The sequence below is a fragment of the Gobio gobio genome, assembly GCF_949357685.1.
Source record: "Gobio gobio genome assembly, chromosome: 17".
NCBI classification, from domain to species: domain Eukaryota; kingdom Metazoa; phylum Chordata; class Actinopteri; order Cypriniformes; family Gobionidae; genus Gobio; species Gobio gobio.
Window position 1 is genome coordinate 6200024 of NC_137110.1, and position 14466 is coordinate 6214489.

The 14466-nt window shown below is 38.2% G+C and overlaps 1 protein-coding gene across 1 annotated transcript in view; it reads left to right on the plus strand.

Annotated features, from left to right (window-relative positions):
• ptprt (protein tyrosine phosphatase receptor type T) overlaps window positions 1-14466 on the plus strand; it is a gene marked incomplete at its 5' end in the record, with an annotated part of 383008 nt that overhangs the window by 176382 nt on the left and 192160 nt on the right. The window contains one exon of the mRNA XM_079841650.1: window positions 7001-7294. Within this exon, the coding sequence (XP_079697776.1) occupies window positions 7001-7294 (294 nt within the window). The remainder of the gene's footprint in view (window positions 1-7000; window positions 7295-14466) is intronic.

Here is a 14466-nt window from a genome sequence, read left to right on the forward strand (position 1 = left end):
TTGCGCTGCAGAATGACTATTTGACTTTGCATTGACTTAACATGTAAATCACTCGCGCAAACCGCTTCATTCACGTCGGGTGTGAACGCACCATTAAGGATTGTAACGACTTGAGAGTGAGTAATAAAGCATTTAAAATTTGGGGTAAACTAACCCTTTAAAGAACGTGTAATGCCGTTTTCTGTACAGCGTGCTCACCTTTCAATCAGGCAATGCGTCGGAATAACATGTTCCTTTGTTTCATAATATACGATTAATGTTGAGAAACTTAAACTTGTAGATAAAGTACCCTATTTGAGATTGATTGTATATGAATGCATCACAAAAATCCCGTTCTCTATGGGCACTGCCATTATAGAGGATAAAGTGAAAGTTGTTTTACACTCCATGATAAAGGCCTATTACATACCTAATTTAAATATTTTGCGGAAAACATAAATCCGATCATTTATCCAGATAGCGGCCACTTGATATGTATAAGAATAAGTTACCTCTAGTCTAGAGTAGATCATTTCTGATAACAAGCTAAATAAATAACCAGTAAATTACATTAGACATATAATGTTAGTCTAAATTAGCTTCATTAGACGCTGCTCTCGTATGCAGTCCGACCAGGAAAAAAAAGCCATTTGACAATATTTTATGAATGGGGTCAGTAGGATTTTAAAATGAATACTTTTATTCAGCAAGGATGCATTAATTTAGTCAAAAGTGATATTAAAGACAAAATATTTTAATTGCTGTTCTTTTTAACTTTCTATGAACTTTGAACTCTCAGCAGAACTGTTTTCAACATTGATAATAATAATGATTTCTGAAGGATCATGTGATACTGGAGACTGGAGGAATGATGCTAAAAAACTACATTTTGAAATATATTAAAATAGTATTTCACAATATTGTGCTGTTTTTTTCTGTCCAAAAAATATTTTTACAATAAGACCAGGGATATGTATAATTTCATTGCCACATTGTCAGTTTATGCATCAGTGTCTATTAATCGAACTTGCTCATACTGTAGCCATATTCTCTATCTCATTCTTGGTTTTTGGCCTCTGTTGAATTGGTTGTTCCGACAGGTGAAAAATCAGATTGCAATTATTGTTGTTTCACAGCTACAAATTCCCATTTGACGGTGGAGCTCATCTCTCTCTCCCCCTGCTCCGCTATCAGACAGACCCGGTGGGCTTTGATCAGATAGCGGGGTGGGATTTCTGGAGATTTCTCGCAAATCCAGATGGTTTTAAAACCTCCCTGCGGACACCAGGTGATAAAGGATACAATTACAGGGGTGCTCGGCCACATGGACACAAACACACCTGCACGGGGGCTTCCAGCCGACTCCAATAACCACATTGCTGCTAATATTCCTGAACTTAGAATCAGTATCAGTGGAAATGGGAAATGAACTTAACCAATCAAGGAATTTGATAAGAAAAGATGTGAGCGTTTAGGATTGTGCTCTCTCATGCACGAGAACTTCTACACTTGAAATAGTAAATAGTGTGTGCAGGAAACCTCTTATGTCTGTGGGAAATGGGTTTTTTTCTGGAGTGAAAGGGCCCCCTGGTGAATGGGTAATGCTCCTTTTGTTATCTGTATCCATACTGTGTGGCACTGTGTGTGTCTAAGCCTAGCATATTTCCTCATTTATTCTCATCTTGCGTGTATCACTTTGAGAGAATATACTGACATCAGAAATGGAGAATTTAAAAAGTAGCTGAGATGAACTGAAGCCTTGCGTGTTGGTATAAAAGCACCCCCTCACTATCTTCTTGCACTTTCAGTTATTAGTTGCTGTTTGTCATGATACTAAAATATCTTATTTATTTGTCAAAACTGTTGCTTCATCCTATAAGCAATAATAAGTGACCCGAATGGCACTACAAGTATAGTAGTTAATAGATATCAGATGTTTAACATTCCCATATTGATCTCTCCAGCATCAAACCACTATGCTAATCAACAACCACATTATATATACACATCATCAGGGCTGGAAGCTCAAAATAGTTGGTCAATCATCCGGAGTACAATAACACTCAGCCAATCATCAACAAGCAATCATCAAGATTCAGCCAGCCTTCAACAGCATCCAAACCTCATTTCAATCCAGCTGCAATCATAAATGTGCAATCCAAAAACACTCCACTAATCGCCGAGTTTATCAACTGCAGGACCATAAATGCCCACGCCAGGACAATGTGCTGACATAAAGACTGCTGAAAGTGCATTAAACGATGGAAGTGTATTAATGGTTTGAACAAAGGCACTATTTCAAAATTGCAATTTAGATGTGACAGCTACCTTGATGAACAACACGCTGGAGTTCATTCATATGATAAATAAGACGTCCGTGAGCAATCTCTCATTTCACACTAAAGTATTGAAGATATGTTTTGCAGTCGTTATTACTGGGGCTGACTAACGCAAATTGTGGCTTATGTATAGGTTAGGGATTTGAACCCCATGCTTAAAACCTCTGTGCTAGGCCTATTACATGTATATTAGTCTTGTAAGACTATAAAATGAGCAAAATTGATAAATTCATACATTTACATGAAATTAGTCTAAATACCAGAGAGTTTGGGTGGACAGTTTCTGCAGAAAATGTAAAATACTAAGTTTTTTCTCTTTTTTTTGTGTGTGGTAATCTCTGTTTACTTTTTATTATTCCACATTCCTTCCTGTTATCGTTTTTATTTTCCCCCTGCACCTTCATTTTCATTTCAAGCACTAAACGCTCTTAAGCTTCGGAGGTTGACGGGTCACGTCTAAACTCTCTTCTCCGAGCTAGAGCGTATCCTTTCCGGGCAGCTGAGGGAGTCAGTGGTTATCAGCTGTGGGTAAATGGGCTTTGGTAATCTGGCTCAGTTGATTACATGGCACAGTAGAGACAGCAGCCTCTCATTAGAGTGGGCCTGGGTGGCTCTTCCATGCTCGGATGAACCCTTCATGCTCCGCTACTCACCTCTAACCCTGGATTAGTGTCTGTCTGCCCCCTCTCCTGCTGAGAGAGAGTGCAAAGAAGACGATTAGAAGATGGAAGGCACTGAGAAATAAAACTAAAATAATGAAATAAAGTAAATTAATTACATTTTAGAAAATCTTTTTTTTTTTTTTTTTTTTACATTAGGGACATTAAAAAATGAATTTGGAAACAATAATGTTTAAACTGTTTGAAGTTTTTTATTTTTTGGTTGGTTGCCAGGGCGTTACTAAGGTGTTCTGAGAGGTTGCTAGGGCATCGCTTTGTGGTTGCTGGGGTTCTTTTATTTACTTGAAATAACCAAGCCTGTAAAAGGAAGGATGGAAGGAAGTAAGGAAGGAAGGAGAAAGGAAGGAAAAAAGTGGAGAAAGGAAGAAATGGGAGGAAGAAAAGGGATAAAGGAAGAAAAGAAGAAAAAAGTCAAAAATGAAGGAAGAAAAAGGGAAGGAAGTAAGAAAAGAAGAATAAATGGAGAATGGAATGATGGAGGAAAGGGAAAAAGAGTGATTGAAGAAAAAATGGAGAAAGGAATTTATGAAAGAAAAGGGGAGAAGGGAAAGAAAGAAAGAAAGAAAGAAAGAAAGAAAGAAAGAAAGAAAGAAAGAAAGAAAGAAAGAAAGAAAGAAAAGGGAGGAGAGGGGGAAAGGAAGAAAGGGGAAAAGAAAGGAAGACACGGTGGAAATGAAGAAAAGGGGAGAAAGGAATAAAGGAAGGAAGAAAAGGTGTGAAGGGAAGAAATAGTACAGAATGAAGGAAGAAAAAGGGAAGGAAGTAATAAAATAAGAATAAATAGAGAATGGAATGATGGAGGAAAGGGAAAAGAGTGATTGAAGAAACAATGGAGAAAAGAAGTTAAGAAAGAAAAGGGGAGAAAGGAAAGAAATAAGGAAAAATGGAGAATGGAAAAAAAAGTGTGAATTGAAAAAGGAAAGGGAGTAAGTAAGGAAAGAAAACAAGAACATAAGGAAAGAAAGAGGTAAGTAAGTAAGGAACGAAAAAAAGGGAGAAATGAAGAGGCAGAGAAATGGAACCATGAAAATAAAAGGAGAAGGGAAAGAAGTAAGGAAGAATGGAAGAAAGGGAGGAGAAAAAAACATAAAATAAATCAAGGAAGAAATTAAGAGAGAAAGGAAAGAATGCAGATTAAAGGGAGAACGGAAAGGATGAAACGAAGGAAAGGAAGAAGAGAAAGGAAGAAATTAAGAAGGAGGCAGGAAGGAAGGCAGGAAGGAAGGAAGGAAGGAAGGAAGGAAGGAAGGAAGGAAGGAAGGAAGGAAGGAAGGATAATGAAAGAATCCTAAAAAGGAGGAAAACGAGTGTGGAAGGAAGTTTGGGAGTAAGGAAGGAAGGAAAGAAAGCAGGAAGAAAACAATCATTAGGAAGGAAAGATGGAAGGAAGACATCACGAGCAGAAGGAAGGAGGCAAAGCAGGAAGGAAGGAAGGAGGGAGGAAGGCAGGAGTCAAGAAACAAAGAGTATTGTTTACCTCTCACAGGTTTGAGGGTAAATCTGTGGTGCTCAACGGCAGTCAGACAAAGAAGGAAGAGACAGGAAGTCATAAGCTGTCTCCAGTGGGTTTAATGTGAGGGGGGTAGAAGCGATGGAGAGAGAGGAAGAGAGAGAGAGAGAGAGCTTAGCTAAGTGTTTAGGGAAAAGATATAGCCCACCTTCTCAAGTGGGATTCCAGGAAACGTTTCATTCCATTTATTCTAACAATTGTGCCGGCCAAGCAAGTCTGTCTGATATCCCTTAATGAGCTCCAGCGCTCCGGCCGCACGCTTCACTGTAATTCCAGCCTTCATCTTCCTCTCTCCATTCTGCACTACAAAAGCAAAGGAAATGATGGCTGTACGTAGTGTAATAGTGAAGTGAGATTACTCGCTACAGCCCTTAATTGCTCTTTCAACAACTTTTTAAATTTGCTCAAAAATTATTTCCAGAGATGGCTCATGAATATCTGTCACTGTCTTTCTTTCTACTGCTTCTCTTTTAAATATGGATTTGTTCATTTATTAAAGTTGCTTGGTATTGATGATAATGGTTGTAAAGGTGATTATACATATTTTGTGTGCTATTGATGAAGAATATTCAAAAATATGGAGCTAAAACATGGATTATAGATCAAATGCACATCTTTTGCTCTTCGTTTTGTTGCACTAGTGCTAAAAAGCTTTTCGTTATAAAAATAAAAATAAATACAAATAAACCCCTTCAGAACAATGTGCGGTTTACTTTTACACTGTAACATATTTAGATATAAGTTCAGCATGTTCATGATGATGATGATGATGCATCAGCCAATGTTTTATTATAGGAAATAAATAGAAACATTTATAATAACTATTGCATAACGTGTACATTCCTTTTGATATAATTCTTATTAATAATCATATATTTTTAAAGTGTCATTAATGTGAAATACAAAATCAGCTGTTCTATTTTAAATTTTATTTTGACAATTTAGTTGATAATAATTGAATTAAGCAATGACAGACGAAGCAGAATCCCAGTAGAAGAGATTTATCTGAAAGGTAATTTTATGTATTTATGTATTTATCTGAAAAAAATATTTTATGCCTTTTTGAATATTTACATATTTAATTGCCCATATTTTAATTGAAGATATGTCATAATAGAAACTGTGAAATCAAACTGAATGATTTCACTCAATTAATTCATAGGTCTTAATGAAAGTACAGATGTCTGAAATGTACATCTAATTCATGGAAATACTGAATAATAACCACATTAATTACAATAAGTATTACATTTAAGGATCGCTATTTTCCAGAGACACAAAATTAGATCAATTAGCCTCAAAACTGTTTCGGCTGACTAAATTTCAAAAATGTTGATGTTCAGATGAACTCAAAAGTGAGAAAATGAGAAAAAAGGAAGGTGGGGCATCTTACCCCATGTTACCCTATGACATCTTAAAGGTGCACTATGTAACTTTTCCGTCCGCTAGAGGTCGCCTATCCAAGACAAAGGCGTAGTTTGATGACGCCAAGTTTGAGCGCAGAATCTTGGAACATGTGGTCTTCACCTCACAGCCGGTGAGAAAGAATCGGGATAGGACTCGGGCAGAAATCATGTTCATGGATGTGATTATTAACGTTACTGTAGTGTGAAGCTGAGCAGGACCAAGTGTTGTGGAGCTGAGCAAAGGCCGCAGGAGCGATTGCTAATAAGATGAACGCAACACACGCCTTCAGCAGCGGGACTTTTATTATGCCACAGTCGCGGGCGGGACTTTTATTATGCCACAGTTGCCGGCGGGACTTTTATTATGTTACAGTTGCCGGTGGGACTTTTATTATGCCACAGTCGCGGGCGGGACTTTTATTATGCCACAGTTGCCGGTGGGACTTTTATTATGCCACCGCTGCTGGTGGGACTTTTATTATGCCACAGTTGCCGGTGGGACTTTTATTATGCCACAGCTGCCGGCGGGACTTTTATTATGCCACAGTTGCCGGCTTTTCCGGTCATGAGTATGAGGTAACGCAGCTCTGTTTATCATATTAGACACATCTGAGTGTGTTGATGATGTTATGACGTGACTCTGTGCATTCGCTCTGTGGCTGCTATGACACTTGTTCACACTGCAGTGAGAGTAAAGCGTTTCTGCAAAATAAAACCAGAAACCGAGGGGAACGCAGATATGACCCCATCGACAGGCGACTCCCTCACACACGTCCTGGTTCATTGGGTAAAATAGCAATTTTCTTACAATTTACAAATAGTTAGAAACATTTGGGATATTGTAAGTACTCAAATGAACAAAATATATAACACTGGCCTAGTGGTTTTTGGATATTTTACTGCAAAAATGTTACATAGTGCACCTTTAATTTGCAAGTATGAACTTCCCAGAAGGACTTGAAAGCAGCTTAATTATCAAATGGCAAAAAGACTGATGCATGAGCATTGGTTGTGTGGTGATAATTAAAGACTATAGATGATAATCAGCCTCACCTGATGTAAACGTTCTTTCTTCTTCTTCTTCAGCGCCCCCCACACCCATTGCTCCTCCTGAGCTTCTTGCAGTTGGCGCCACCTATTTGTGGATCAAACCAAACGCCAACTCCATCATCGGCGATGGCCCCATCATCCTGAAAGAGGTGGAGTACCGCACCACCACTGGAAACTGGGCCGAGACGCACGTCGTGGATGCGCCGACTTACAAGCTCTGGCATTTGGACCCAGATGTGGAGTATGAGATTAAAGTTCTTCTGACCCGACCTGGAGAGGGTGGCACTGGACCCCCGGGACCGCCCCTCATCACTCGGACCAAATGTGCTGGTAAGTGTCTATATGCAGTACACAGTACGATGAGAAGTTAAGAGCACTGTAATAGATCAATGTTTGGACGGTTAACATACTTGTTGCTCTTCAGTGTTTCTCTCAGTCTACTGCAATAAAGTGTCTACTCTGTTTGTTTCATTGGATTTCACACCTAAAGCATCTAAGAGTGTTACAGTTTCTGACCGTTAAAGCAGGAGCTGTGTGTTGGTGGTGGTTACACACTCTGGTATGGTCTTTATTTGTAGAAATGAGCTATGGAGACTTTTAGGAAGAATCAAAGCACAGGTTTAGAAGTCTCAGGGTAACATTCTCTGATCAAAGAAAGTGATTAAAATGAAATAATAATCATTTAAATTTTATATCTTTGCCTTTATTTATCTGACTTTTTTTTTAAATATATTTAATATAATAATTATTTGAATGTTACTTAAATTCCTTAAAGATGTTTGTGTAATATTTGTGTATGTTTTTGTTTTGTTTTGTTTTGTTTTGTTTTGTTTTGTTTTGTTTTGTTTTGTTTTGTTTTGTTATATTATATTATATTATATTATATTATATTATATTATATTATATTATATTATATTATATTATATTATATTAATTATATTATATTAATTATATTAATTATGTTATATTATATTAATAATATTAATTATATTATATTATATGAATTATATTATATATTATATTATATTATATTATATTATATTAATTATATTATATTATATTATATTATATTATATTTATTATATTATATTAATTATATTATATTAATTATATTATATTATATTATATTAATTTTATTGGACTGTTTTACCCAATATTCGTACAGTACACAACCATTTAAAGGTTTGAGGTCAGTAAGATATTTTGTTTTTTGAAGAAAAATAAATAAATACTTTTATTCAGCAAGGATGCATCAAATTGAGGAAAAGTGACTAAAGAATTTTTTTTTTTTAAATAAATGCTGTTCTTTTGAACTTTCTTTTTTATTAATGAATCCTGTACAAAAAATATATCATAATTTCCACACAAATATTAAGCAGCACAACTTTATTATTTATTACAGTTTTTCTCAGTCGCTTTGGTACATTTCTCGAATCATCCTCGACATTTGGAAAACAGTGCATTTCTCAAAACAATTCGTACAAATAGCAAAACACCATGGATTACCTGCAAAAGCCAGTCTCTTGCTCAAAACTCTTAGTTCATCTCTCAAAAGTAAATATCTCTGTGTCAATAAACATGTCAGTGCCATCAGAATGACAAGTCCTTGTGTCATTGATGGATAAGACAGTCAAATTGCTTAGTCATGTTGTCAAAATAACCGTGTACTCTGGAGGGATGTTCTGATGTAAACTATGGCTAAAGTTTTGATGACGATTATTGTACATTGTAGGTTACACCTTCGTGTATGTGGGAGTTTGAATGCAAGAGACTGGACAAGATTCACATTTACGCTTTCACTGCTTGTACTGTAATTTGTTGACAGAGCATGTCATTGCGATACAGAAAGGAAAAGACAGCACTGCATAGCACAAAGAAAACAAACAAAAGTAGAAATGTGAACATAGGGCAATCTCCTTAGGGAAACCTGTACATGCAGTGCTGTGGGAATTACAGTGCAGTCTTCCTACACCTCCTGACGTTCCTGTCTGTTGGGCCACAGATTCTCATCCACATCACAACGAATATCTTGAGAAAAAAAGTCTAATGGAAATATGCTTGACATATTGTGACAACTTGTTCAACCATTTTGCATGTAAAGACTTATGCTAATGATGAACTAATGCCTAAATGTTGTGGGGGGGAGACTATTCAACAGAGACCCATTATAATACATTTTGATCAACATGACATAAGCAATTGATAATGTAGGAAACAGCAGATGATTATACATAATCATTTTCATGGATGTACCAAAGCATTTGCAACTTTTTTTGATGCGCACAAGTGACAATGATATGAAGATTGAACAGGTAGTTTTGAGAATTTTAATTCTGATCTGAGAAATTTACCAAAGCGACTGAGAAAAACTGTAACATTGATCAGCATATTAGAATGATTTCTGAAATATCATGTGACACTGAAAGAGGTGAGTGAATAGACATCACTTAAGTACTCTATATCAGTCAGTAGTAGACACCTACATAGATAGTAAAGGGAAAAGATGCAATGATGTTATTGTCTAGTTTCCTGATGAGATATAGGGAGAGACTGGGATGATTTGATATGATTTATGAGGGGGTGAAAGTGTTAGTTGTAATGATAATTGAGATTGTTACATTTCCACCGCATGGAAATGATTGCGGGGAGCAGGAGAGAAGACAAAGGCTATAGGTGGGAACAATTTTCAGGCGTAATTATGAACGCAGTAGGGTGGCATGTGGAGCGGCACTCAAATAGACAGAGACACTCTTGATCTGATAAAGTGACAGATAATGAGATGATGGGAGCAGATGAGAGAGCCCTAGGAAGTAGGGAAGTCTGTGATCCAGGTGAAGGAAGTCACTGTGTGTGTGAGTGTGAGATCCAGGTGAGGGTTATGTGATGAAGACGCTGGATTGTCATTGATGACACAGTGGGGGAGATCCAGAGGGGCTCCTCTCTCTCCTTTCACACTCCCTCGTTCTATTTTCCTCCTCCTTACCTCATTCTTTGACATGAGCATGCATGCATGTATGTGCATGTGCAAGTGCTCACACATTGTCTCGCATAAATTCAGCTTGAAACTGATGGACGTCCGGGGGCAGAGACACAGGGTTGTGCACCATTCAGAATTGGATTGAGAATGCTAGATTCCCTGGGAAAGAAAAACAAACTTAGATAGATGGATGGATAGATGGATGGATGGATGGATGGGAGGGAGGGGCGGACAGATTGATCTAAGGAGCCATTTCTTCAATTCTGACTCTGTTCCCTACTCATTGGGCCTCTGTTTTTTATTAACATGTTAGGCTTCAAAAGTGCTAGATGTGAAGATTTAAATGGAAATGTCAAAAGTTGATTTGGAATAAAAAAAATAGTTACAAATTGCTGTTCTGGTGTGATGTGCAAAAAATGTGCAAGTGTAGTAGTAAGGGTGAAGGTGTGTTGATGACAAAATGTTCACCATCCATTTTCTGTTCTTTCTTATTGTTCCAGAGTATTTGACCATGGATATGTGTGTGAGATGTGTATGTGTGTGTGTGCTTGTTTCACATTTTTACTTGTCCAGGTGAGACTGTTCTGCATAATCATTGCATTCATGCCAGCTCACCGCAGGTAGCCGTCTATTAAATATATACACACACACTCGCACACATTTCTGATCCAATGAAGTTGCTTCCAGCCGACAGCACTGATCTTCCTTGTCCTTCCAATTCAATTTTTCTCCCCTGCTCTGCAGCACAGGAGCTCTATTGGTATGCTAATACAGTCACACAGAAGTGTGTCCTCTTTAAAATACACCAGCAGACTGGAGGGTGTCATTGCATACAGAAACACATGCACACACACACACACACACACACACACACACACACACACACACACACACACACACACACACACACACACACACACACACACACACACACACACACACACACACACACACACACACACACACACACACACACACACACACACACACACACACATACATCTTGCGTTTCTGTTTACTCATAAATACAAGGATGCGGTTGCATGTAAACAATACGGCTGCTATACTTAGTGCAGGGATTTGTACAACCCCCTAACCCTGTAACAATAATCTATAAACTTAGCAACCACATGGCAATGCACACAATTTTCTCTGTAATTTTCCTGTGTGTATGTTTTAGGATTGCCCCCTAACAGTCGACTAAACGTTAGTCGACGAGAACAGGCTTAGTCGATTAAAATTAGTCAATTAGACTAAGAAAGTGACGAAGTCACGCACTCCATGAGGGACAAAATGTTAGCGGTAGGTCCTGGTTGTATGTCGGGCAGGAAATCCAAACGTTGGCCTATCATCCATCGACCTCAAATATGGCTTATCATTTGAAACATGTAAGTAGTAGGAACTTCACTTAGCCGCTCGCTCTAATGTTAACCTAGATAAATGTGCGCTATTATTAGACGCACCTCCAAATGTTGGAAACTATAAGTATAGCGTGCTTAACTGCATGACATTGAGACACTGGTGCGATCTCTTGCATTTTTTCCTGATAACAGCGGAAACAACTTAAAGTACTTCGTCATTTTTAGTCATACAGATCATCAATTGAAACTGTACAGGGTCTACTTTAACTCACAATAACAACAAAACGTTGTGCTTTTGTAAAACAAAGAAAAGAAAGAGGAAACTCCTTCAACCTAGCCTGGCTCCGCCCTCCTACGTACTTCCGCTCAATTTTCATTTTCCTTCAGTACTCCGTCTGAGATTGCGGTATATTCTCTGGTTTTCTCCGGTCAAATTTAAACTGCGAATCAGCGAACAGAGGGAGCGGCTGAGAACAATGACGCTGATGTTGTGCAATAGTTTGAGATCCGTCATCTCGAATCATTGACATTCGACATTTGTCACGACCAAACGTTAGTGACTGGTTATGGCAGATCCAGAGATCCAATATTTTAAACTTCAACAGAGTACCCACCTTCAAGGAAGTTAACGCTTGTCAATGAAGAGTGGCCAGACTGTCTGTACAAATAAAATGTATGAGAGTCTGGTTGGACCAGGCTACCTTCAACCGTGTCAGTCTCTGTGAACTGGTGCACGTCACAAAAAGGAACCGAAATTATGGCTACTTGCCTCAATAACATGAGAAAATGATCTACAGAAAGCTTGAAATGTCAAATACTCTCAGATTATGTAATCTCTCTAATGGCGCGTCCACTACACAGCGGAGATGGCAAGTCAGCATCGTCAACTTCATCTTTGCAGGCGACACTGATACAGAAAACACTAGTTTATTAATAAATATTGGCTCCTTGCTCCAACACATTCATAATCATTTAATTTGCCGGTGCATGCTTAAGTGCTGAATAGGCTATTATGCCTATATTTAAGGCTCATTATGGTTTAGTATTTCTTCCAGTATATACAGTATTTAAGTCATTAAATTAATATAAATGTGCAATTAGTCAACTAATGACTTCAATGAACGACTAAAAATCTTTAGTCGGGGGCAGCCCTAGTATGTTTACACCTGTTATTTTACAAGCAATATCCACACTTTATATTGTGCGAGACCACACAACACATAATGTTTGTATTTTACCTTTTGTACACTTTCTGTAATGGAACAAAACCCCTGCTGTCACCGTTGACACGCTACCCTTGAGATTCAAGCTGCAGCCCACCTAATGAGCTGGAAGCCAACTCGCACGATTCTGACTCTTGCCTCCAGCACAATGAGTTCTTCAACTTTTGGTGTATAAGGGTCCAATTGGCATTCAGGTACCACCAAAAACGTCTACAGCTTTACAAAGATCCACACTGTCTAAAATTGCTGATATAGCAGGAGAGTTTGAGGGAAAATAAGAGCGAGAGAGGTCAAAGAACGCAATGATTAGGCTGATTGCAGCACCTATCAAAGCCTCGTGAGCCACGTTTGTGTGTGGAGATCAATGTGAAATCCACTGTCAGCTTTCATCGCATCAGGTAGGGAGGTATTTTAGGAGTGAGAGGACAGGACAGACTGAGGGTTTGGAGAGAGGTGAAGCGTGTCGGAAAGAACATGTGTTTATGAAGTGACGGCACTGTCTACCTGACACACACGCATGCGCGCACACACAGCGGTGCATAGCTGTCACACAGCGCTGATTAGAGCAGACAGGTGTGGAGGTGTTGGTCAGGTGAGGCCTGTGCGGGGAACTGAGTGTGTGTATGTGCTGCAGGAAAGTTACTGGGTCATGACAAAGGATGAACACACACTCCTTAGCGCTCTTGTTCTGGTATTGGATATGCTTCAGTTATTATTACCCATGAGTTATTACCCCATGTCAAAATGAGAAGAGAATTTTATTTAAAAATGTGTTAAGGGGTTAGTTCACCCAAAAATGAAAATTCTGTCATTAATTCCTCACCCTCATGTCGTTCCAAACCCGTAAGACCTTTGTTCATCTTCAGAACACAAATGAAGATATTTTTGATGAAATCCAAGAGCTTTCTGATCCATCTATAGGCAGCAAAGTCATTGCAACTTTCAAGGTCCACAAAGGTAGTAAAGTCATCATTAAAATAGTCCATGTGACTCCAGTGGTTCAACCGTAATGTTATGAAGCGACGAGAATACTTTTTGTGCGCAAAAAACTAAAATAACGAGTTTATTCAACAATCTCTTCCCTTCTTCTTAACGTCATTCTCCCACGCTCACATAATAAAAACAGTACAACGCTTCCGGGTTCTACGTCAGAACGCCGGTTCATTATTGGCTCCTCGTGGTGCTCACGTGAACAGCATCAGCCAATGGTGAGCCGGCGTTCTGACATAGAACCTGTACTGTTTTCACTACATCAATAGCGTAAGATTCTGACACAGTCGAGAAGAAATTGTTGAAATAAAGTTGTTATTTTTGTTTGGGTTTTGTTCACAAAAAATATTCTCGTCGCTTCATAACATTGACCTCCTCGAGTCGGCGGTCGCTTTTTCTCTTAACAGTGCCAAAGAGACTCAAATAACTGTTGTTTTTTATAATTCAGGCAAGTGTTATACATCATTATAATCTGTTAAATTTCTATTTTTTTCTGTACAGTCACAATAAAACAAAATGTTGTGCTTTTTGCAAAATAAAGAAAACAATCATGATGCGCGTTCTGCAGCCTCTCTGTAAAAGACGTTCATTCAGATAGTCTTCAGAAAATGACCTGTAGCTTAGTGAAAACTTATCACACAAACATGAGACATATGTCTAAAGAAAGGTTGAAATGTCAGGTTTTAAATAATGTAAGCCTTATGTCAAAACTTCTAAAGGGCCCCAAAAGAGCTCAGACTCCTAGGGGTTAAGGTTGAAACACTGGAGTCACGTGGACTATTTTAACAATGTCTTTACTACCTTTGTGGACCTTGAAAGTTGCAATGACGTTACTGCCTATGGCTGGTTTAGAACCTTCTCGGATTTAATCAAAAATATCTTCATTTGTGTTCTGAAGATGAACAAAGTTCTTATAGGTTTGGAACGACGTGAGGGTGAGGAATGACAGAA